This window comes from Chenopodium album, chromosome 24 (assembly GCF_948465745.1).
Source record: "Chenopodium album chromosome 24, dcCheAlbu1.1, whole genome shotgun sequence".
Taxonomy (NCBI): domain Eukaryota; kingdom Viridiplantae; phylum Streptophyta; class Magnoliopsida; order Caryophyllales; family Amaranthaceae; genus Chenopodium; species Chenopodium album.
Genome location: NC_137857.1, coordinates 22359966 through 22386789, shown reverse-complemented (window position 1 = coordinate 22386789; position 26824 = coordinate 22359966). Strand labels below are relative to the sequence as shown.

Sequence of the window (26824 nt, the reverse complement as noted above, 5' to 3'; positions counted from 1 at the left end):
TAAATTATATTTTATTAATTTCATATTATCTCTCCAATTATCTTAACTACTTTTACTTTTTACAATTTTTTTATTCTTATCCATACCCCAATAATCTCCATATTTTATTAGTAGTACTTTCTTTAATTTCTCCTTAAACTCAACGCATGAAGAAATGAAGCAATTTCCAACAATATTGTTGAAACAAATATAAATTCTCATTATGCACCGATTTAAAAGTAAACTAGTATGTGCCTCGGGCGATGTCTCGGGTTGCTAGTTTGTGTATTTCTTTGAAACAAATATAAATTCTCATTATGCTAGTTTGTCTTATTAATTGTGGCAACGCTGATAGAGGGGTGAAAGTAGGTTGTTAAACAACTAACCCTAATCAAATTAATCATTTATATTCCTAAACTACCCTAATACAAGTATAGGGGTAAGTATAGGGTCGAACCCAAAAGGACTAAGTGTATCAATTTGTGCCAACTAGACTACTACGGACGGTTGTGAGGTAAAGAGAGATTAAACTAAACACAACTAGGAGGAAACAACTAAAACTAGGGAAAGTGGAATCCAATTACATAATGCGTTCAACATCATACAATTAGATGAAAATGACCTCGATTAGGAAAAATCAACACATTTAACTCACTCTCGCACTCTCGCACAATTAAGCATGTTAATTATCCTAATAAACTGATTCACTCTCGTGCAACTAGCCTAGCAAAGGTATGGAAGAATTTAGGGCTCTCAACCAACTCACTCTCGCGCAATTGATTGAAAACACAATTAAGAACATAGAATCAATTAGATAGAAAGATTCTAATCTATTAAAACATCATCATACACAATAATCAAGAAACAATTTCATACTAATCACAATCAATCATTCAATTCATTAACATAACCTTCATCCATTCCCCTAGAACAAAATCTAAGCTAACATGATGAACAAAAACATGGAAAACAAGGTAAAACAAGAATAAAAGCAAAAACCAAACAACTAAACTAATTAATCTACTCAAATCAACAAATAAATAAGCAAAAACAATAATAAATGAAAGTAATAAAGGTGAGAGAAAGTTAAGAAGACTCATTGAATATATGAGAAGAAGAATCCATAAATTATTTCTTCAAAATCCCAAAACTCCATGAAAAATCCAAGCTTTCTCTCTCTAAAACTACTCCTAAAGTAGAGAAAGGATCCTAATCTAACCCTAAGAGTGAGAAAATAAAAGAGGCTAAACTACTCTAATCTAGGGTAAAATTAAATGTTAAGAGTTAAGAGAAAATAACCCCAAAAGGGTATTTATAATACAATTTAAAATAAAAAGAAAACTAAATAAACTAATTACATAACAAAACTAAAAAAAAGAAGAAAATAAAAGAAAATAGGGTTTTTCTATATAATAACCCTGTTTTTTTCACTTTTCTACGTTGTGCTCCAACCTATATGACTTCTGTAACCCCAATATGCTTTTTGTTTCCATTTGTCGTTATCTTGCCGTTAAAAAATTCCGTTAGTGGGGCCCACTCTCCATTTATTAACATTTGTTTTATCGAATTGCTATTCGGTCAAAGGTTTCGGGGGCTATTTTGTCCCCTAGGGAACCAAATTGAGTTCAAATTTGACAAAAAAATAACGTACATGTCTCGTTTTGTGTGTTAAAATGTCAATACGTAAATCGAGACATTTCTTAATAAGCAAAACGAGGCATTTACGTTATTTTTTTGCCAAATCTGAGTTTCAATTTGGACCCCTAATGTAATACCCCGTATTTTTATACGTATTCTATTTAAAGTATGTATTTTATAAAGTATTTAAATAGTTGTAATTATTTTAATTAAAGTATTTTAATTAATATTATTTTAGAAGGAAAGTTTATTTAATTATTTTATTTAAAAGTTGAGATTTTATTTTAAGAAAGTTTAATTTTAACAAGTTTTATTAGGAAAGGGATTAGGAAAACTAAAGAGGAAAGTTTAGGGTAAAGGGTTAGTAGAGAAGGGGCATAAATATCCTACTTATGAGGCCCAGAGTGGAGAAAACCCTAGGTAAGCTTCTCCCCTATTCTCCTTATTTTCTTTCTTTTTTTTCTTCCTCTTCCCCTTCCCCTTTTTCACGGCCGGCCACCACCACCACCACACACGTGGCCGGACCACCACCGCACACCACTGCGTGCCACCAGCACACGACCAGCAGCCGCGGCGGCACAGGCGGCAGCAGCCCAGTCGTGCCGTGGTGGCTGCTGCTGCCGTCGGTGGTCCTCGAAAAAAAAAATTTAATCTTTCCTATTTTAATTTAATCTATGACTAGATCTAATTGTAATATATGAGTTTTGGGATTTAATTTTGATGTTTGATTATAGTAATTATGTTAATTAATTTTCAGATTTGGTTTTTAATTAAAAAGGCCCAATTTTTGAAACCCTAGGTTCTTGATTTATGAAATTATGAAAGTATATGATGTATTAATGTTTAGATCTTCAATTTAAGTGCTTTAAGACCAAATTACAGCAAGTTTTAATTAGAAATAAAGTGCTGGAATTTTATGTGGAACCCTTAATATTATGTTTTTGAAGGAAATTTAAATTACCCATTAAGTGGGACTTAATTATGGTGTTTTAAATATAATTTCAGCTTATTCTAATTAATTTATGAGAGGTTTAAAATAGTATAAATTGCTGGAAATTTGTTTAGAGTGGATTTTAAAGCTCTATTATAATTTTAATGTGTAGGAGACTTCGAAGTGAGCAATTTTTACTAGTCGTGGCGATTTTAAGATCGTATTCAAGGTACGTTCGCGTACTTAGCATAGTTATGATCGATGTAGTAGCATGCAAATGGTGTTTGATTAATTAAAAATAGTATCATGCTAGGTTTGAAGTGGAAATTTGTGATTTGGATGTTATTAGTGATGGAATTGAGATGTATGATTTATTTGTGATGAGATATTGAATGGAATTTTATAGTTTGGAATATTATTTATGAACCACATGTTTATTTATGGCATGATAGAGAGCATGTTTAATCAAACTAATTGTTTAATTATGTTTGGAATATTGAAAAGGAATTTTATTAAGGTTCATATAATTTTTATTGATGCTTTAAGCATGAGGAAGGAGCTATATAAGTGTCTATGTACACAAGGAATAAATAGTATGTAGGTGCCTTTGTGCACTTAAGGTGTTTTTAACACCGAGGGATAGGATTTTTGGCGCTTTATGCGTTTAAGGTGTCTTTGACACTGAGGTAGAATTAAAAAGGGTTCAACATTAAATATTATGTTATCACTAAATATTCAAGAATTAAATTGGTATGTTGATTGATTGAATTATTATTGATGATTGAATTGTTATGTTTTGAGAGTCATCACCAAGTCTATTAATATGTAAATAACGTAAAGTGAAAGAGATTACGCACCAAAACTCTTGGAACGTATATACCTTGAGTATGAACATATGGGTGGAGTTATGTGACTTTATATTTGATCATAACTTCTAACGGAGTACAGGACGATGTATATTCCTTTTTATTATTATTATGCGCTGGAATTCCGCCACCTATGTGTGGCACAGGTTTGTCGCTGGCACGGTTAGCTCCCGTGTCAGTTAACCTCAATTTATTGGGGGAGGTATAGTTGGAAACCCGTTCGATGCGTAATCAACGCTAAATGAATTATTTAGTGTCTAGTTAAAGTGTCTTGTTGATTGTTGTGTGTGCTTGTAAACAGGTGCAATGAGGTAAGTGTGTGTGATGATAGGAGAATGCATGTTAGTGTATTTAATTACGCTTATGTACTCAGCTTTGCTGATTGTGTGTGTTGTTTGTGTCTGGCCATGTCTTTATCTTGGCCCTACGATGATCCATTTTAATGGAGAGTAGTGGGGGCAAGTAGAGATACACTTTTCAGGTATTGAGGCATGTTCATGACGGGGCATGAGTGAAGAGAGAATCATGCTAGCTTCCATTAGGATATGATGTGCTTTATGCATTGAATATTTTATTATATTACTTTAAGGACTAACACAAAAGTTTGGTTGTTTCGGTTTTGTTTAAGGGTCTTAAAGGGTTCCAAGTTGTAGTGGATTTTATTTGACTTTGGTTTTGTTGATTTTCAACTTTACTTTCGTTGGTTTGGTTTTTAAATTGTGTTATTGAAATAGTTTTGGTTTTCAAGTCTTCCGCTGTGTATCTTTGATAGTTGCCTTAGCCGTTTTCACGGTGGCGGTAATGTCTTAGATATTCCTTAACGTATTTTCAAAGAGTAAAGTGTGTATTTGAAGGAAAGGAATTTCTAGAGTGTTACAAAGTGGTATCTGGGAGCTTTGGTTAAGATTTTAAATTACCACTAACACGAAAACGTTTTTATTATGATTTAAACTTGGCCAAGTGCTAATTTAATTTTACTATGTCAATTTCATTACGATTTTATTATATTTTATTTTATTAAGAGGGCCGACAATTTTTTATTTTATTTTATTTTGGTCCGAATTTTTTTTAGGACACTCGAAAAAATTTTTTAGTGTCCGAATTTTTTTTTTAATTTTTTTATTTTTATGCATGAGACCGAATATTTTGACCCCTTCCTTATAATTTCGAAATTTTTTTTTTAGCAGGGTAAAATATTTTTTAGTTTGTTAATTTTGAAGGGAGCAAGGATTGAGGTAAGAATTATGTGTTAAAAGCTTTTATTAATATATTGGTGAGCTTGGGTAGGAAAGGAAAGGGCATATAGGCTAGAATTTAATTTCTTCCCTGTGTGCATAAATTTTATTTTAGGGTGTTCAAGCATGCATGTTGTATGACTAAATGTTTGTTGATGAAAGCATGCAATATATGTATTATTTTATGTGATTCTTCAAATTGTATGATTGAACACCGAACTTAAATTTTTTTTGCAAGAAATGTAGTATTTATTTTATTTCTTTGCGAAGGGAATTCTTTTCTAAGATTTTTTCCTCTACAGGATGCCTAACCTTTGTAGCAAATTCACACAAATGAGATCACTAGTAAAGAAAAATGATGAACACTCCTATGACTTTCTAGAAAAGATCAGATACTACTGTTCCTATAGGAGTAATGTCTTACGAGACAAAATATATGACACCCCTGATCGTATTTCAGCTATGATTGTTCACTTTCTGCCAGAAGAGCCTCCCTACATGGCTATCAAAGAAAGATTTTCTGACTTTTACCTTCCAGGAGACGTCCCAAATTATTATAAGTACAAAAACTATTATGGCCAGTGGTATCCAAATTATGCTTATTTGACTAATTACATTGTAAGAGTGGAAAGAGCTCATTATCAGCGCTTAAATCTTCCCTACCCTGACTACTACTATGATAATCCAGTAGGGAACAACCCACCTCTTAATCAACAACCAGAAAGTTCCTCTTCTACTTCATCAGGGGGTAACCAAGCAAAGAATGGAGAACAACAAGAGGGAGATAGTTCAATGATGGAGATTTCTGATCCTAATCCACCTCCAACTCCAATTATAATAGACATATCATCAGATGAGGAAGAAGAAGGGGAGTTCATACAAGTAGAACCTAAACCTGGTCACCTGAACCAATGGAGGATTCAAATGACGATGACTTCGATCCTTCAAATTACAAACAATCTACTGATAAAAGGGACAATGTTCGAAAGGATTAGATTACTATAATTCTTTCATTAGGAACTCTTAGTTTATTTTTAGCCTTTTCATTATTTACAGTTTAAGTAATAAGTGGTATGCCACAAGGATTCAATGAACATATGAACATTCATAAGTGATTAAGCTTGTTTATATTTTAGTACTCATTCTTTATTTATATCAATAAAATTCCACTTTCTTCCTTACTACTTCCTATTAAGTTATTCATCTTAGTTACAACAAATATTTCCATCCCCAATTATTTTTTTTTAACTCGCGTGGCCGTCTCGAATCTACAAAACCTTACTCCAACTAAATTAAATTCTAGTTTCAAGCCTCGAGGGTTCATGGGAATTATTTTATTTATTTATGTGATGCTTTATAAAATGTTTGGTTGGTTAGCAATCAATAATTAATTGATAAAGCTATGAATTTTGAAAATTTTAGTAAATACAATTCAAAATTCATTAGCTTCAAATGAATTGTGCAAGCTTTAAGGGTTTTGAACTTAGATGAGTGAATGCCTTGGGAGCTAACCTAAACCATATTTAATTTAGAACCTGATTCTTTTAATTCAGGAGAAGAAAGATGGCAGGAGGAAGCAGTACCAACACTGGTGGGAATGAACTTAGTGAAGTAGTGAGACAATTGGCAGCAGTTTCCCAACAACTGGCTAGAAACTCAACTGGAAATGGGGATGCTGAGGGGGAGCTCTTTAAGAGAGTGGCACAGAGTAAGCCACCAACTTATCAAGGGGAGCCTGACCCTACCGTTTTAGAAAACTGGTTGAGGGAGTTCGAAAAGCTGTTTGGGGCTGTAGGATGCCCTGAAAACTCAAAAGTGAGTTGTGCTACTTACTACCTGAGGGGTGAAGCTGACCTTTGGTGGTAGCAAAATGAAACTACCATTAGGGCACTACCTGGGTTCAATTGGACCAAGTTCCAAGAGAAGGTGAGGGACAAGTTTTACCCTAGCTTTTTGCAAAAGCAGAAAGCCGAGGAATTCTCGAACCTCAAAATGGAAAAGATGTCAGTTACGGAGTACTATACCAAGTTAATAGAGCTATCTCGTTTTGCTGAGGAGTCTATTGCTACTGAGAAAGCAAAAGCTAGGAAGTTTGAGAGTGGTTTAACTACAGATCTACAATTAAAGCTGTGCGGGCAAGTATTCGAGACTCTGGATGAGGGGTATGGAAGGGCCGCACACCTTTACGCATTGGAGGAGAAGAAGAAGGAGCTAGCTGAAATAGAAGGGAGAGAGAAGAGGAAAGAGGTGGTGCAAGTTTCTGGTAACCAGCAGGGAAACCAGAATGGTTTTAAGAAGCAAAAGTACCACCATAACAATAATTTCCCCAATAATAATAATTTCCAGAGTAATAACCGTCAATGGGGACGTAGCAATAATGGAGGGGCTAGAAACAATAACCAGGGGAATAACAAGAATGGAAGGATTTATTTCTGCAAGAGGTGTAGGAACAATCACCCTGGAAGGGATTGCGAAGGCAATTTGGTTGCTTGTCGCGCTTGTAACAAACTAGGGCATAGGGAGTATGAGTGTTACTCTAAGAATGCTAATGGGAATAAACAGAACAACTATAACTCAGGAGGAAACCAGAAGAATTTCCAAGGGAACAACAACAATTTTTCTGGGAACAAGGGAGTGCAGCGAATGGGGTGAGAAACAGTAACACCAACAATAGTAACAGCCAGTAAAAGGGAGGAACTGCGGGGAAACTCAATGTTTTGAGTAGGCACGAGGCAGAGGCCACGAAAGATTTTATCACTGGTACTTTTTCTATTAACTCTATTTCGGTTAAAGTATTGTTTGATTCTGGTGCAACTTTTTCTTTTGTTTCTAAGGGTATTGTTTCAAAACTTAAGGACTGCTTAAAGACAGTAGAAACAGTAGATTTACCTATAACCATTCCGATAGGTGGGGTAGTGAAATGTACCAAAACCTTTAGAAATGTGCCTTTAGAAATAGAAGGGAAGATGAACCCGTCTGACTTTATTGAATTTGGGCTAAGTGACTTTGACCTTATTCTGGGAATGGACTGGATGAATAAGTATAATGCTGAGATTAGTTGTAGATCACAAAAGGTGAAGATGGTGACAAGTAATAATGAGTCGGTGACATATTGGATGAGTGGTACAACTAAGTGCCCAAGGTTAATTTCAGTGCTAAAGTTAGCCAAGTACATGAAGAAGGGGCATCCAGTACATTTCTGCAGTGTCAAGAATATGGACCATGAACAAGTGACGAATCCAGGGGACATAGAAGTAGTAAATGGATACCTTGATGTATTTCCAGAGGAAATTCCAAAGGAATGCCACCTAAGAGAGCAATCGACTTTACCATAGATTTAGTTCTCGGAACAGCCCCTATATCCAAGGCACCATATCGAATGGCACCTGCAGAAATGAGTGAGTTGAAGGAGAAATTGCAGGATTTACTGGAAAAGGGATACATTAGACCAAGTGCCTCTCCTTGGGGAGCTCCAGTTCTATTTGTGAAGAAAGCATGAGATTGTGCATTGATTACAGGGAATTAAATAAGGTGACCATAAAGAATAAGTATCCCTTACCAAGAATAGATGATCTGTTTGACCAACTAAAGGGTGCCACAGTGTTTTCAAAAATTGACTTGAGGTCTGGATATCATCAATTGAGAATTTTTGATGAGGACATCCCTAAAACGGCATTTAGGACAAGGTATGGACACTACGAGTTTACAGTTATGCCTTTTGGATTGACGAATGCTCCAGCAATCTTTATGGATTTGATGAATAGGGTGTTTCATCAATTTATGGATAAGTTTGTAGTGGTGTTCATAGATGACATTTTGGTGTACTCAAAGAACAAAGAAGAGCACGCAGAACACCTAAGGGCAATTCTGCAAACATTAAGAGAAAACCATCTTTATGCAAAGTTCTCTAAGTGTGAGTTTTGGTTAGAGAAGGTAGCCTTCTTAGGACACTTTGTGTCCAAGGACGGAGTGGAGGTAGACCCCGCCAAAATAGAAACTGTTAAGAGTTGGCCTACACCCAAAACAGTATCTGATGTGAGAAGTTTCTTAGGATTAGCAGGGTATTATAGGCGTTTTGTTAGGGACTTTTCAAAGATTGCTAAACCTATGACTACTCTAATGAAGAAGGACAAGAAGTTTGAATGGGATGAGAAGTGTGAAGAGGCGTTCCAACTCTTAAAACACAAATTAGTTACAGCACCAGTGCTTACACTTCCAGATGATAGTGGACTGTATGATGTATATAGTGATGCATCAAAGAATGGTTTGGGGTGTGTGCTTACGCATCAAGGCAGCTAAAGGCACACGAAGTAAACTATCCAACCCATGATTTGGAGTTAGCTGCCATCATTTTTGCACTGAAAATTTGGCGCCATTATTTGTATGGAGTGAAATGTAGAATTTACACAGACCATAAGAGCTTAAGTATATTTTCACCCAAAAGGACTTGAACTCTCGTCAAAGGAGATGGCTGGAGTATACGACGGATTACGATCTAGACATACAATACCACGAAGGGAAAGCAAATGTGGTTGCAGATGCTCCATCTAAGTCGTAAAACTAGTCATGGAGTAAACTCGTTAGTGGTAGCTAATGAATTATGTAGAGAAATGGCGAAATTGAATTTAGAAGTCGTAGAATGGGGAGTACCAGCAGGTATTCTTGAGAATGAGTGTCCAACCAACAATAATAGACGAGATTCGAGAGAACCAAGAGGGATATGTTGGATAGGATTCGTGACAAAATTAAGCAAGGAAAAGCTACAAACATCAAAATTCACGAAGATGGGAGCTTGAGGTATAAAGGTCGATGGTGTGTACCACAAAAATGTGAGGAAGTGAAGAGAATGTTGATGGAAGAAGGCCACAACTGTAGGCGTCGCTCGAAGTGCGCCTACTTAAAGCATAGTGGTGAATATGCTTGGCACTCATAGGAAGTGGGAATTGACATATACGATTAGGGACAACGATTAGGGACAAATAAAGTAGGGAGCCGCCAACAAGTTTTTAAGGAACTTGTAAACCGTTCACGGATCATTTAAGGCAACCCGAAAAGGGACAACGATAGGCAACAACGATTGACCCGTGAAGGTTACACCCCATTCATAATCCATGAGATTACTAACTCCATATGGTTCGGAACCACGAAAGGAGGATCGGGGATGATGGCATGGAGTCACATTTGCCCGTATTGGCCTCTACTCGATTCTTATTATGAAAAGTATTCCTGCGAACTCAAAGGCATACAAACAAAGATTCAATTTGCTCCAAACTATTATTAAGCTAAATTGGTTGAATATTAATGCAACATATAATTCTAAATTATTGTGATCACTTGATTAAACAACAAGATTAAAGGAACCTAAACTGGTTGTCCAAATTATCTTATTAGTCGTGATATACAATTACATATTCCCTTTAACATGCAATATGGTGATCATAAATAATAATAGAATAAACATTAATATTGGAAACAATTTAACAATAATATATAGCGTTAGTCAAATCAAATAATAATAATAATAATCATGATATTAGCAATATAAAATAATAATAAGTAATTAAATTAATTAATTACTCACACACCGCGCGTTCCTTTAAATTGCTACATCATGAATAAATTGTTAGTAATTTCAATAAAAATATAAATCAAATTGAAATTAAATTAAATAAAAATAAAAGTAGAGTTGATTTGGTCCAAACCCTCAGTTAATTCTACCTTTCACGCCTTGGTTTAAGTATAGAACTTCGGGTATTGTATGGACTCCTTAGAGTGCTTAAGGGATGTAAAATTAGAGAATAAGGTGGCTAGAATTTAGGCAAGAGCAAGAGAGAAAGGAGAGAATATTCTTGGTGTAGGGAGAGAGGATGAGTTTTGGTGTAGAAGAGAGGAAGAGAGAATGATTTGGTAATCAAGCTTGTTGATGATTGAAAAAGGGGAGATATGACCTCTATTTATAGGGAAAAAAGAGGGGTCGAATCAAGAAAAGATAAGAATTCGAATCGGATAAAACTCTTGAGATAGACATCAGTTTTTGTTTTTATCATATCTTTTGATCCAGAAATTGGAATAAGATGAATAAGATATCGTTGGAAAGCTCTTGAAGTCTACTTTCTAACCCAATTCGAATTAGATTAAAATATTCTGTAGAATTAAAGATATGGCCGAAATAGTGGGACGGTGTCAGTTTTGGATAGAGATTCGTATTTCTTTCATATCTTTTTCGTTATAGCTCGGAATTAATATTATAATATATCATTGGAAAGATAATTTCAAGAGCTATATAACATATAAGAATCAGATAAAAAACTATGAAGCACAAAAATAATATCTGACAATCTTTGAACGTCTTTCAATTCGAATAGAATAAGGACTTTCAAAAAGAAAAGTTTTATTCAATTTCAAATGCTTTAATCTTATCTTTTTAAAAAGGATAATTAAGATATTTTAGAAACTCATAGAAGCTTCCAATTAATCCTAATTGGATTGGGAGTGAGATTAAAACCTTTGGACCCTCCACATGATCATTGGGTCGTAGGTAAGATGGACTTAGGTTTGGTTTGAGCTCAGTTTAGTATTTTGGCCATAACTTATTCGTTATAACTCGGATTTGGGCTTATAATATACCATTAGAAAACTCCTATCAAGCCCTATCCAAATATTTAATCAGTTGACCCAGATTATGGACCAAAATACACTGCTCAAATTGTTTTTATAAAAAGGACACGAAATGAATGATTTTAATGGACACGAAATGAATTATTTTGGGTTTAAAGACATGAAATGAGGAAAATAAGTTATGGTTTGGTGAAATGGGCTAGGAATTGGGTTGGTTTATGAAATGTATCGGGAATGAACATGGATTTAAGCACTCTAAAGATTACATACTCAACCCGACCAATAATGGCGGTGAAAGGTTGTTCATCATTGGGTTTGGTTTTGGGGAGACATTTTTAGGTGTCTACAACAACATACCTTACTCAGTACACCCGGGAGTAGACAAGTTATATAAGGATTTGAAGAAGATGTTTTGGTGGCCTAGAATGAAAAATGAGGTTGCTGAATTTGTGGCAAAGTGTTTAACATGTCAGAAGGTGAAAATAGAGCACAAGAGGCCTCAAGGGACTATACAGTCATTAGAAATCCCAGGATGGAAGTGGGATTGCATTTCAATGGACTTTGTGACCTGCCTTCCTAAATCGAAGAGTGGCAATGACACCATTTGGGTAGTGGTGGACAGACTAACAAAACCAGCGGTGTTTATACCAATGAAAGAAACTTGGAAAATGGAACAACTTGCGAAAGCTTACATCAAACACGTTGTGAGATTACATGGGGTCCCAAAAGATATCGTATCTGACAGAGATTCTAGGTTTCTCTAAAAATTTTGGAAAAGTGTACAACAAAATTTTGGTACAACACTTAAAATGAGTACAACATTTCACCCTGCCACAGATGGGCAAACTGAAAGAACCATTCAAACCTTGGAAGATATGTTGAGAGCTTGCGTTATAGATTTCCAGGGAGGATGGGAGGATAGCTAGAATTTAATTGAATTCTCTTATAATAATAGTTACCATGCGAGCATCAGAATGGCTCCATTTGAGGGCTTGAATGGGAGAAAATGTCGCAGTCCAATTTGTTGGAACGACATTAGTGAAACTATGATTCTTGGGCCTCAAATGATTGAAGACACAGTCAAGCAAGTAAGGGAAATTCAAGCTAAAATCCAAGAAGCTCAAGATCGCCAAAAGAGTTATGTAGATTTAAAGCAAAGAGAAGAAGAATTTGAAATTGGCGATATGGTGTTACTAAAATTGTCACCAATGAAAGGAGTGATGAGATTTGGGAAGAAAGGAAAGCTCAATCCAAAATAAATCGGTCCATATGAAATACTACAAAGAATAGGCAAAGTAGCTTATAGGTTAGCCTTACCTATGGAGCTTAGTAAAGTACATGACGTATTTCATGTGTCCCAATTGAGAAGGTACATCCCCGATAAATCCCATGTGCTACAACCCGAAACCATCGAGTTAGATCAAAGTTTAACCTATGAAGAGAGACCTGTCAAGATTCTTGACAGTAAAGTGCGTAGTACACGCAACAAGAATGTTAAGATTGTAAAAGTATTTTGGTCTAACCAAGAATATGAGGAAGCCACTTGGGAGGCAGAGGATGAAATGAAAAAGAAATACCCAGAGTTGTTTCAGGTATGTAGAGTTACGGGGGCGTAACTCGTTTTCTTTAAAGGGGGTAGCCTCAAAAACAAAGATTTCACACTACAATACAATTAGTTTGCAATTAGGTAAAAACTAATCAATCTTTTAAGCACAAAATACTACCAAGTAAATATGCTTTAAAGAGATTAACATTACAGAAAAAAATAATGCAAATAAATCAATACAAAATCACCATATTATGCCATCAAATTTAAGGTAAGAAAGACTTAAAAAATTTTCGTTAAAACAAAAAAGCCCTCGAAAAAACCATTTCCAGAACATTTTTTTCACCCAAAATTCACTATTTTTAGGCGAAAATCTAGGTTCTGGGCCAAAATTCACATTAAAAACAGGATTAAAATAATTAAATCGAGCCACTAATCTAATGACCAACTTAAAACTAGAAAAATAAGCCATAAATAACCTTGAAAAATCCAGATAATAAAAATAAATGAGCGGGGCTCCGATACCGCTGTTGGGGTTTGGTGAGTCTGACTCACCGCGGAAAAAACCCGAGCCAAGGATCTCGCTCGCAATAATTAAAATAAAAAAGGCATAACAAATAAACACAAAGGGTAAAATAGGAAATATACCTTTGTCGCGTGATTCGCCTGACCGATTGGGCTCTTAATTGAAAGCTAGCCCCGGAATTATGACGGCCTCCGACGAAGATCCACCACCAAAATGACTACCGACTTTAAGGTCTGTTGCCTCGGGGTTAGCGAGGCCCGAACAAGCCCGAGTATTATGTGAGTTCAAGGGTTTTTGCAATGGCAATGCCCTATTAAACTCCTACTCAAGCATCATTATTTCCAAAACCCCAAGTTAGATATTTATAGGGAATGATGAGAGTATGAAATTCTCTCCCATCAATGTGGGACTATGAGAATTCCACATTTTATTTTAAAGCTAACATAAAATAAATAAGCAAACTAGTAATAAATCAACAAGAGTCATCGATACATGTGAAGGGAAGTGAGGACCACTTGGAGTGGGGGTGACCAAACTTGCTCCCCACTCTTTTTCCTCTCCTTCTGCCACATGTCCCTAACCATTCAAAGCCCTCACTTGCTTCCCCTTTGCTCACGGCCCAGCTACCCGCACCAAGGAGATGCGGGCTGCTGCTGCTCGCGGCTAGCAAGCCTCGCACTCCATGTGTGGGCTGCTGCTGCTTGCGGCTAGAAAGCCACGCTGTCCAAGTGCGGGCTGCTGCACGCTTGCGATCGTGGCTGTTAGCAATGGTGCATTAGCATGCACCAACCAGCTTAGGCTCGGCTTGGTGCGCATGCTAGCCACCATGCCACGCATTATTCCCTTAGCACTCGGATTGCTCGGGGAACTCCGATGCTACGGGTATTTTGGGAAATATGTCGATTTATTATTATTTGCACGTCTCGTCTTTTTTATTATTTTTGATTCGAGTTCCGACGCTCGTTTTCGACGCTCTAAGCTCGAATTTCCGACGTCTAAATATCTATTACTCAGGCGACTCATTAATTCCTTCCGAATTTATTCGTCGTGTCGGTTCGTTAATTGCTTGGGTGTGACCCAAAGGGTTCAGTCATGATTAAGCTGTAATATTAATTATGCATTAATATTACTAATCGGAAGCGGTCTCTACCCAGGCATTCCGATCACTTGACCTTACTAAATATATTAGCTTTCTAATAATTCTGAACTCACTATCAGAATAATACACTTGTTCGAAGGACACCATTCCTTTCAAAAAGGAGAAGAGAATAATGAAACCATATCCATAATTTGCCTGATAACGAGCTTCATACTTAACCCGCTTCCGATGAGCCGCGTAAGCCACAACCTGTCCAGGAACAAAGTCAGCTAGCCCTGTTTGTGATGAAGACCCTCTGAAGTCGACACATACATCATGACCACGATCCCCTGAATAAAGTAGCACATCGGCAGGCCTGAGGACCCCGTCATTCCTATTAGGATTTAAATTCTTGACTAAATACTTATTATTATTATTATTATTATTATTATTATTAATTATTATTATTATTATTATTATGTTGTAAATTGTTATTATTATGGATGTCCATTATGGCTTGTAACTCCCACATCTTATGACTCCCATTGTAAGCCCCTTATATTATGACTACTTTACTACATTTTGTAACCTCTACTTAGATGGACTCTTCGTTATCTTATGGATTATCATATGCTCAAGTATAAATATGGCATAGCTTAATGAAATGGAAGATAGAACATATTGCATTACCTTCTATATCTTTCTCTATACTATTCTCCATCCTCTTTATTTTATATAACACGTTATCACCATAGCTCTAAGCCACCGATTATTATGATACTGTCGATTTCTTAAATTTGTGGAAGAATTGATGGCCTTTACAATCAATATTAGCATCAAAATTAGTGTTACAATTAAGCCAAGAAAACCCGATTAAAATCCCCAAATTTCATCTTGTTCCGTTACCCAACACCTCGGCACCACCATCACCATCATCAAAGTTAAAGAAATCTTGGTTTCGAACCCAAAAACAATGTGTTTCTATATTTTGTAATATTAATAGTGTGTCCATCAATGTCAGGGCAAATAAAAAATGGGCGATCCTAGTAGCAGGCATTCAACGGAACAAACTTTAATTTCTCGCGTATTCGTCTCTGAATTACTTGGTGATAGATTGTGTTGGATCCAAGGCCAAGAAAGCATTTGGTTGGTCATCTGGGTAAGCTTTGATGTATTTGCCTTTCTGGATTGTTATATATGTTTATTGTTGCTTGTATGGGGTTTCTTGGTATAGTCTTTGCTCTTCAATGGCTTTTTCTTTGTGGCCTTCAAGTCCAGAGGTTATAAGATTTTATCTTTTGAAAGCTCTATAATTTTATCTTAAATTCTTGATGATTAAGCAATATCATCCCAACCCTTATTTTCTTCTTATCCTGCAACCTCGCTAGATATACCTTCACAAAGAAGTGAAAGAACAATCATCTTATTTAGATCAAAATTTGCAAAAATTAAATTATAGTGCTATGCTACATACTGAATATGCAGACAATAGTATTCTTTTGAAATTCTCATATGTTTGTTTGAATGAAGTCAACTAATGGGATTCGAGAAAGCTTGTAGAAGTGTGTAACTCATCTTGGTGATGAGTGTGTTAGGAGGACATTTTCTATGATAACGTATCTGTCAGTGGCAAGTATATAAGTTGACTTATTGATTTGTAGACTTGGTGGTTTATTTGATTAGTCAATACTTGTTATGTCCTTTCTTAAATCTTGTATGATCATGAATTAATGCTTTTATATATTGAGCATCAAGCGTATTATGTGATTATCCCTATTAGTCTGACTCTTAAATATAATTTAAAATTATTTTATTGGTAATAATAATCCTTAAATTTTATGAATGTTTTGTGGTGAACATTTATGATATGGGTAGCAAATCGTTCTTGTTATTTATATTATGTTATTTAGTTAGTAGGCATACCTTATTGTGGGTGATGTTAAATTATGCGATACAAATTTTTTATACATTACTATGAAAATAAAGAGATTGTTGTATTGCTCTGTATAATAATTAGTGAGATTATTTATTATACATGATGTCATATTTTTATTGGCCATATCAATGTTTGTTCGACCTCTATTTCATGCAAGCTAACTCTTGTTTGAAGATGAATTTGACAACTAGTAATATACTACTAATATACTAATTGCAAACTCCTTTCCATAAACTGTAAGTTCTAAATATTGTTTATGTACATACTTTATAATTGGCTTTAACATGATCATATGATTTGTACAACTATCACGGTTTTAGCATGAGTGTAAATTTTTTTTAATTCAATTATATATAATATATTACGTGTATGTACATGAAGTTGGAATAATTTATGAATTGAACATGAAGTGTTCACACAAAAGAACCTGAAGTTCCTTAAATTAATAAAGGGATGTACATACGTGACCTTAAAATGTGCACCATTCACAAGACTAAAGTAATTTTATAAATACAATGTCATGAGAAAAATATACAAAAATATTTTTGATTAGTTCTAATATTGTCTTTTGGGTGCACATTTAAGATATTGAACTCAATCTATATATATGAATGTTGAAAAATAATTAAATTTACTCATTCCCGGGAGTGAATACGAATTCTTATGATTAAAAGGTACATGTTGTTTACATGATGATTATCATTCATGTGAAGTTCACAATATTTACAAACATGAGTACATAATATTCATTTGAAATAAAATTAATCTAAACATGACATTGTGAAAAGATTAATTAATTAGTTGAATAAATGTTTCATTATGCCCATGCTTTTGAGAATTTTCAATATAAAGATTCATATAATTAATTAGGCAAGAGGAAATGAATAACTTTGCTCTGTTAGATACATGAAATGCAAAAGAATTTATGGCTTAAAAAGAGCAAGGAATTTAAAGATTTTTGGACTATTTTTATACCCCTATATGCAAGGATTAAGGGAAGATAATGTTTATTCCATTGTTTTTATGTAATCCTTGCACATGAATAATTAATTATGTTGATGATCAGTTTGGTACATAAACTAGCATAAATATCAATAGTTTATTTAATAGAGGTGGCCACATGATAATCAAATATTTAGAATGATATCATCCCAAAGATGGATATGAATAAATGTCATTACCTATACACTAGCTATAAATGAACATATTAAGTTGATGTTCAGAAGGACAAGATCAGTTGCTATTAAAACTAGCACACTTGAAGTGTGGTAATCCAAAGGGTTACAACAATAAGAATCCTTGGAAGGGGAAAGGATCAATAATTGAAAATGACAAATTTGAGAAAGTGACACATTTTGATGGATCTTTTGAAGAGATTAGTTTTAGTTTATTAAAATATGTTATTATTATATAAAGTACTCCAGAAGAGTACAAATTGTTGTCCAACAAGATTAGCATGTATATATAAAACTGGCCATAATTTAAATACTATAGGAAAATTGATTGGATGTGATAATTAAAAATTAGGCCATCCGGGTTTAATAAACTTCCGTTATGGAAACCTGAAGTTTAATTTGAATGATAGAAATAATGTGCTGACGCTCTCTCATGTTGAATATATGAAATAAATAGAATGACAAGACATAACATTGAGATTGAGCTATGTTTGGATTGTGATTTTTAATAGTTTGTGTTAAAAGAGATGTTCAACAGATAATATAATTGGCCTGGTGACCAGAAGTTCACTAAAATAATTTATATGCTTACAAATATTAGGTGACCAAAAGCTCACCAAGTACAAATTATATGTGGAAATTTTAATTGACTAGTATCATACCATTAATGTTTTTAGTGATCCTGAAGATCACCACATAGTGGAATTACAGGAAAGTTTATGTTTGTATAACAATTCTCTTGATTCGGGCTATTGTATGTCAGCACATAAGAAAGAGAATAAGAAAATAGACAACTGCACCGTTCATAATCCCCTTATTAATATTGATCTCTAGAAGAGAACATAATTTCATTATTTTCCAGAAGAGATAGAAATTTGATGAATATATATGATTATCATATAAGATTGTGTCAAAAAAAAAAAATCTTATAAGATGAAATTTTTTTTGTACACGAAATTATATTTTAAGTTGGTGAAGAATTGCCCCAATATTTGAGATATTTTACCAACTTATGGAGAAGAACTAAAGTATGTTGGCAAAATTATAGAATTATAATCAGTTGATCCCTCTAATTATACTTTGTAAAGTTATATGCCAACTTATTATAGTGATAATGATATTATGCGCATACATTAAGATAGATCTTGCTAAGTTTTCTTTAAATCACTACACCTGAAGGGTAGATTGTATGATCGGTTCCAATATAAATATGTGACATATGGCAAGATAGTGCAGTTGATACTTTTAAAGTACAATTATAGTATATTAATACCATGATGTGAGAAATACCCTTGATAGGTGGTATATATATCTGAATTATTATAATAGATGACCTATTATGTAAGAAAAATTATAATGGTACCAATGAGAAATGTATTCAAATATCATTGTTAAAATAACATGCAAATTAAAATTGTATCTTGAGGAATTATGTGATACCGATATATGATTGTAGACACCTAAAAATGTCTCCCCAAAACCAAACCCGATGATGAACAACCTTCACCGCCATTATTGGTCGGGTTGAGTATGTAATCTTTAGCGTGCTTAAATCCATGTTCATTCCCGATACATTTCATAAACCAACCCAATTCCTAGCCCATTTCACCAAACCATAACTTATTTTCCTCATTTCATGTCTTTAAACCCAAAATAATTCATTTCGTGTCCATTAAAATCATTTATTTCGTGTCCTTTTTATAAAAACATTTTGAGCAGTTTATGTTGGTCCATAATCTGGGTCCAATGATTAAATATTTGGATAGGGCTTGATAGGATCTTTCTAATGGTATATTATAAGCCCAAATCCGAGTTATAACGAATAAGTTATGGCCAAAATACTAAACTGAGCTCAAACCGAACCTAAGTCCATCTTACCTACGACCCAATGATCATGTGGAGGGTCCAAAGGTTTTAATCTCACTCCCGATCCAATTAGGATTAATTTGAAGCTTCTATGAGTTTCTAAAATATCTTAATTATCCTTTTTGAAAAGATAAGATTAAAGCATTTGAAATTGAATAAAACTTTTCTTTTTGAAAGTCCTTATTCTATTCGAATTGAAAGACGTTCAAAGATTGTCAGATATTATTTTCGTGCTTCATAGTTTTTATCTTATTTTTATATGGTTGGATAGCTCTTGAAATTATCTTTCCAATGATATATTATAATATTAATTCCGAGCTATAACGAAAAAGATATGAAAGAAATACGAATCTCTATCCAAAACTGATACCGTCCCACTATTTCAGCCATATCTTTTATTTTACAGAATATTTTAATCTGATTCGATTTGGGTTAGAAAGTAGACTTCAAGAGATTTTCAATGATATCTTATTCATCTTATTCGAATTTCTGGATCAAAAGATATGATAAAAACAAAAACTGCTGTCTATCGCAAGAGTTTTATCCGATTCGAATTCTTATCTTTTCTTGATTCGACCCCTCTTTTTTCCCTATAAATAGAGGTCATATCTCCCCTTTTTCAATCATCAACAAGCTTGATCACCAAATAATTCTCTCTTCCTCTCTTCTACACCAAATATCATCCTCTCTCCCTACACCAAGAATATTCTCTCCTCTCTCTCTTGCTCTTGCCTAAATTCTAGCCACCCTATTCTCTAATTTTACATCCCTTAAGCACTCTAAGGAGTCCATACAATACCTGAAGTTCTATACTTAAACCAAGGCGTGAAAGGTAGAATTAACTGAGGGTTTGGACCAAATCAACTCTACTTTTATTTTTATTTAATTTAATTTCAATTTGATTTATATTTTTATTGAAGTTACTAACAATTTATTCATGATGTAGCAATTTAAAGGAAAGCGCGGAGTGTGAGTAATTAATTAATTTAATTACTTATTATTATTTTATATTGCTAATATCATGATTATTATTATTATTATTATTATTATTATTTGATTTGACTAACGCTATATATCATTGTTAAATTGCTTCCAATATTAATGTTTATTCTATTATTATTTATGATCACCATATTGCATGTTAAAGGGAATATGTAATTGTATATCACGACTAATAAGATAATTTGGACAACCAGTTTAGGTTCCTTTAATCTTGTTGTTTAATCAAGTGATCACAATAATTTAGAATTATATGTTGCATTAATATTCAACCAATTTAGCTTAATAATAGTTTGGAGCAAATTGAATCTTTGTTTGTATGCCTTTGAGTTCGCAGGAATACTTTTCATAATAAGAATCGAGTAGAGGCCAATACGGGCGAATGTGACTCCATGACTCACTTCGTACCATCATCCCCGATCCTCCTTTCGTGGTTCCGAACCATATGGAGTTAGTAATCTCATGGATTATGCATGAATGGGGTGTAACCTTCACGGGTCAATCGTTGTTGCCTATCGTTGTCCCTTTTCGTGGTTGCCTTAAATGATCCGTGAACGGTTTACAAGTTCCTTAAAAACTTGTTGGCGGCTCCCTACTTTATTTGTCCCTAATCGTTGTCCCTAATCGTATATGTCAATTCCCACTTCCTATGAGTGCCAAGCATATTCACCATTATGCTTTAAGTAGGCGCACTTCGAGCAACGCCTACAATGATGGAACCGATAAATAATACGCATATGTAGAAGGAATGGACTTGTGAATAAGCAGTCAGAAATATATGTCGATTTTTATGTCGACATGAAACTAAGATGATAAATCAAAAGCTTGTCTTGAACAAAAAGTCCAACGAAATATGAATGCTAATGATCAAAAGTTTATCATGGACTAGTAGTCCAATTAGAAAATGGATTTATGAAATCCACACTGTACAGTGTTTGAATTTTTTAGTCTTTAATTTAATTTATGTGCATGTTCAAGTTTTTGATTTATGAATTATTCATTGTATGTATAGGATATAGTTTGATGCATTATTCATCACATATATATTTTTGTTTTATATTTTATCATGAATTCTACATTTTATATTGCATGCATTAGTTCTACACAACAATTGTGTTACTTGTGAATGTTTGTGGTTGACGAATTTATAATTATGATGAAGGTTTACAAGAAGAAATTTATACTTCAATGGGCTTATAATTGTGATGAAAGTTTATATGATGACGATCCAATATCATGTTATGAATCATGCATGAAAGGTTCCCGAAGAACTTACATACAACATGCTCAAATATATATAGCCCTTCAAATCCTATATTTTGAAAAATTACAATGTTGATATTGTTATCTAACTCATTGAGAGTATTGGTGACTAAGTTATTGAGATATCAACCTGAAATTTAACCATGTGAGAGTTAATCGATTTTGTATTCATTGGAGAACTCTCGTATAAAATGAAAAATATCTAAAGAAGAGTAGTAATGAGATATATTACAAGCAAGAATAATCTTCTTATGGTCCAGAAGAACCATGAGTAAAGTATATAATAATTATTGCTATGTTATATAATTACTAATTCATATAAGCTTAGATAATGACATCAAGATATCACGAGTTGCCATAAATTATTATCAATATTTGAGTTAATAGCTACTTTTACGACCTCCAGCAGGCACAATTTTGATGGTAAGGCAACTTGAAATAAAATGTCATATACAAGTAAGATAGTGGTAAATGCAACATAGGCTTGTTTTCAGAAATATGGAGAAATGAAGATGCATCACAGTGGAGATTTAAAGATTCAAGTTTGATCAGGGAGTATCAACTATCAAAGAATGTTATTTAGCTACAAGTGTGAAGTTACTAAGGCATTGGATTCATTACATTGGAAGATCTCAAGTTCTGCTTTCATCAGGGGGAGAAAATACGAGCTGCACACTTTTTCCCTTAACCATGGTTTTGTCCCACATTGGGTTTTCCTGGTAAGGTTTTTAACGAGGCAACATGTCAAGGCGTATTACGAAAATGATGTACTCTTTTTCCTTCACTAGGGTTTTATCCCACAAGGTTTTTCCTAGTAAGGTTTTAACGAGGCACAATTTTCGATAATGGACATCCAAGGGGGAGTGTTGTAAATTGTTATTATTATGGATGTCCATTATGGCTTGTAACTCCCACATCTTATGACTCCCATTGTAACCCCTTTGCCTTATATTATGACTACTTTACTACATTTTGTAACCTTTACTTAGATGGACTCTTTGTTATCTTATGGATTATCATATGCTCAAGTATAAATATGGCATAGCTTAATGAAATGGGAGATAGAACATATTGCATTACCTTCTATATCTTTCTCTATACTATTCTCTATTTTCTTTATTTTATATAACATATTATTATTATTATTATTATTATTATTATTATTATATCAAAAAACCAACAAAGTCAATCAATTTACAAGAAATTGGTGGGGAGCCGAGATACAATCTAGGCCCCCACCCCTCTAGCTATAGCGAACCCGACCATGCTGAATATGTGAGAAGCTGCATGAGCACTAATATCCTGAGTCTTAGTGAACGCCTGAACCCGCTTCAGCAACGCAATAGCATCCTTCTCTAATTCCCCCAATGAAGAAAAGGAGAAAGGAATAAAACCATAGCCAATAGCCCCGCAACATGCCCCACACTTGCCCCGCTTCCGCTGAGCTGCCGCCGACACAACACGACTTGGAACCAAGTTAGACAACCCTGATTGTGTAATAGAGCTTATATCATAAACAATCAGGGTTAAAAAATGCGGCTGTATCATAACGTATTGGGCGAGTTGTAGCGGTTTTCCATTTTACCGAACCGATATTTAGCGATTTGATGCGGGTTATGAAAATACACCGCATTATGGACCGAATCGGCCGATACACCGCATTTCGTGATTTTTTCTTCAACTCCATTGAAAAATAGCGAAAAAGGGAAAGAGAGAAAGGAGAGAGAGAGAGAGAGAGAGGCAGGAAAGAAAGAGAGAGAGAGGGTGCTCTGATATTTGACTGGGGTGTGACAGTGAGCTGTCAAATAGGTGAGGTTTGGGAAGTGGGTATATTGGACAAGTGTCATTTTGTATATCATTACTTTATGGTTTTGACTTTTTGACTACCTCAGTAAGGCATTGTTCTTTTGAGCTTCTGGGCAGAGCAAAGCAGATTTCAGCAGAGCAGAGCAGATTTCAGCAAAGCAGAGCATATTGAAGCAGAGCACAGCAGAGCAAAGCAGAGTCGAGCAGAGCATATTTCATTATTATTATTATTATTATTATATCTCAAAAACAAAAGTCATACAACCTACAATAAATTAGTGGGAAGCCGAGATACAATCTGGGCCCCCACTCCTCTAGCTATAGCAAATCCTACCCTATTGAAGATATTATTATTATTATTATTATTACTATTATTATTATCATCATCATTATTATTATTATTATTAATATTATTATTATTATTATTATTACTATTATTATTTTTACTATTATTATTATTACTAATACTATTATTATTATTACTATTATTATTATTACTATTATTATTATTATTATTATTATTATTATTACAATTATTACTACTACTACTACTACTACTACTACTACTACTACTACTACTACTACTACTACTACTACTACTACTACTACTATTAATACTATAATAATGATAGTAATGATTTATTATTGTTATTAAATATTATTATTATTATTATTATTATTATTATTATTATTATTATTAATACTAATACTACTACTACTACTACTACTACTACTACTACTACTACTACTACTACTACTATTATTATCATCATTAAATTTTATTATTAAATATTTAATTATTATTAATAATATTAATATTATTAAATATTAATAATATTAATATTATTAAATATTAATAATATTAGTATTATTAAATATTAATTATATTATTATTAAATATTAATTATATTATTATTAATATTATTATTATTAAATATTAATTATTATTATTATTAAATATTAATTATTACTATTATTAAATATTAATTATATATTATTATTATTAAATATAAATTATATATTATTATTAATTATTAATTATATATTATTATTATTATTAAATATAAATTATATATTATTATTAATTATTAATTATTATTAAATATTATTTATTTATTATTATTATTAAATATTAATTTTTATTATCATTAAGTATTAATTATTTATTATTATTATTAAATATACATTATTATCATAGTAATTCAATATTAAATATTAATTTTAAGCAGAGCAGAGTAGAGCAGGACAGGCAGAGCAGAGCAGAATAGATTGAAGCAGAGTAGAGCAGATTTCAGTAGAGCAGAGCAGAGCAGATTTCAGCAGAGTAAAGCAGAGCAGAGCAGCGCTAAAGAACGGGGCCTTAACTTAACAAGTTAGTTTTCTTTTACTCTTTATTTATGTGCTATCCATTACGTACAGTAGAAGACAATTTATTTTAGAGGACTTGAATTAATACTACCTCTGTTACAGGTTATGTGCAACGATTTGACATAAAGCAGAGAGGGAAAATGTCTGATCGTTGCACATAACCTGTAATGGAGGTAGTAATTAAAATAATATTAATTTTTTAAATTAGAAAATTATTAAAAAATTCATTTTTTAAATTTATGAGTTGTAATATTGATAATACATATAAAATTATAAAACTAAAATCCAGTCTCCACATCCGCGATAACCGCATCAATTCCGTTATCGCGACACGTTACCATTATCGCGATCGCGACTGAAACCGTGTCCAAAACCGCTTTTTCGAACCATGTTAACAATATCATTAGACATGAACTGAATTGGAAATAATTTGATGAGAACAGACCTAACATTTATTTTAAGGAAAATTACTAAGAATGAATTGGATCAAATACTTCCTCCGTTTTCTTTTAGATGCAACACGCCATTTAGCACAAATTCTATGCTACTCCTGGAGTACCGTGCTCATGGTACTCCAAGTTTATAAAATTTGTGTGTATTTTAATATGAACTACTTGTTATTTCAATTTATATATATATGTTATTTTAAAATAAGTATATGTTATTTTATATTTGCAAGTTGTTTTTTTTTCAACATTGATTCTTTCGCTGTACTCCCAGATTTATAAAATTCATGTTATTTTGATGTGAACCTCTTATTATTTCAATTTATATATATGTTATTTTTTAAATAAGCAAATGTTATTTTAATAAGTGCATGTTTTTTTTTTTTTTTTTTTTATACATGATGTTAAATTAAATAAGTGAATAATATATTATTTTAGCAAAATAACACAAGGTTTTAAGCAAAATAACATAAGACTTAGGCAAAATAACTCAAGTATATTGGGTATAGAGTAGTGGAGTACCGTGATCTAGGAGTATACAATACTAATTGACCCTTTAGCGCGGTAATTAAGAAATGTGGGGTTTACGTAATATAATAAACTTTAAATTAGTTTGAGTGGTTGTTAGCAGTGTAATTTAGTGGGCCATGTGCTTTAAATAAGGGATATAGTATAGTTTTTCCCTAAAGTAACTTTCCTTTTATAGTGTGTTGCAAGCAGGGCCGTCCCAACCAATTTAGAGGCCCTGTGCTATTTTTATATTAGGCACCGATGATTTTAAAACGTATAATTTTAAATATTTAATTATGCTCTATAGTTTTTTAAATCATTGCTTTTAGTCTACTTTTTTTACATGATAAAACACATAAAACTTATGTTTGTATTATTAAGTTTATGAATTTGATGATAGCATTTCATTTTTAAGTTTAACCCACATATTTCCTTTTTTTTTGAGAGAAACTATATATATTTATTAATTTTTTTGAATAAATAAATTTATCAATTAATTAACCTAAAATGTAAAGTTTGATTAGTCTGTTTATTACATTAAAAAAAAAAATAGCAAAACTGGCCTGGCCTCGGGTTTGAACCCTGCACAACAATCCAAGATTAAATGTTTCAACTAAGCATATTTTATTTACACAACACATTGGACATTAGTATTTCTTATATCAGTAACAAATTTTTTTTCTTCAATTGGGGGCCCTCTCCATTTCGGGCCCTGTGCTATGAGTCTCTTTGCACAGACCCATAGCCGGCCCTAGTTGCAAGTATTGTGACATTTTCTTTTTCGAGAAATGTTGCAAATAAAAGAAAACGGAGGAGGTATATTATTGTGGATTTAACATTTGATGCTCGAAATACTAAGATTGACTTGGATCAAATATACTATTACAGTGGAGAGTTGGTGACCGGGGAGTGTAAAATATAATAGCCTCAACTCCTCAAGTGGACCGCGATCAGGGAAATAATACGACCGTTGCTCTCACCAAAGCCCTCAATCACCTTTTCTAATACATTCAAATTTCAAAACTTTACAAAGTCACA

The 26824-nt window shown here is 33.3% G+C and overlaps 1 protein-coding gene across 1 annotated transcript; it reads left to right on the top strand.

The window, feature by feature from the left end:
- The first annotated feature begins 6212 nt into the window (after positions 1-6212).
- Positions 6213-8148, top strand: LOC145610657 (uncharacterized). The gene is made up of 5 exons (XM_081665962.1): positions 6213-6464; positions 6516-6905; positions 6996-7283; positions 7484-7791; positions 7935-8148. Exons 1-5 carry the CDS (start codon positions 6213-6215, stop codon positions 8146-8148), a joined length of 1452 nt encoding a protein of 483 aa, XP_081522088.1.
- Positions 8149-26824: the final 18676 nt, after the last annotated feature.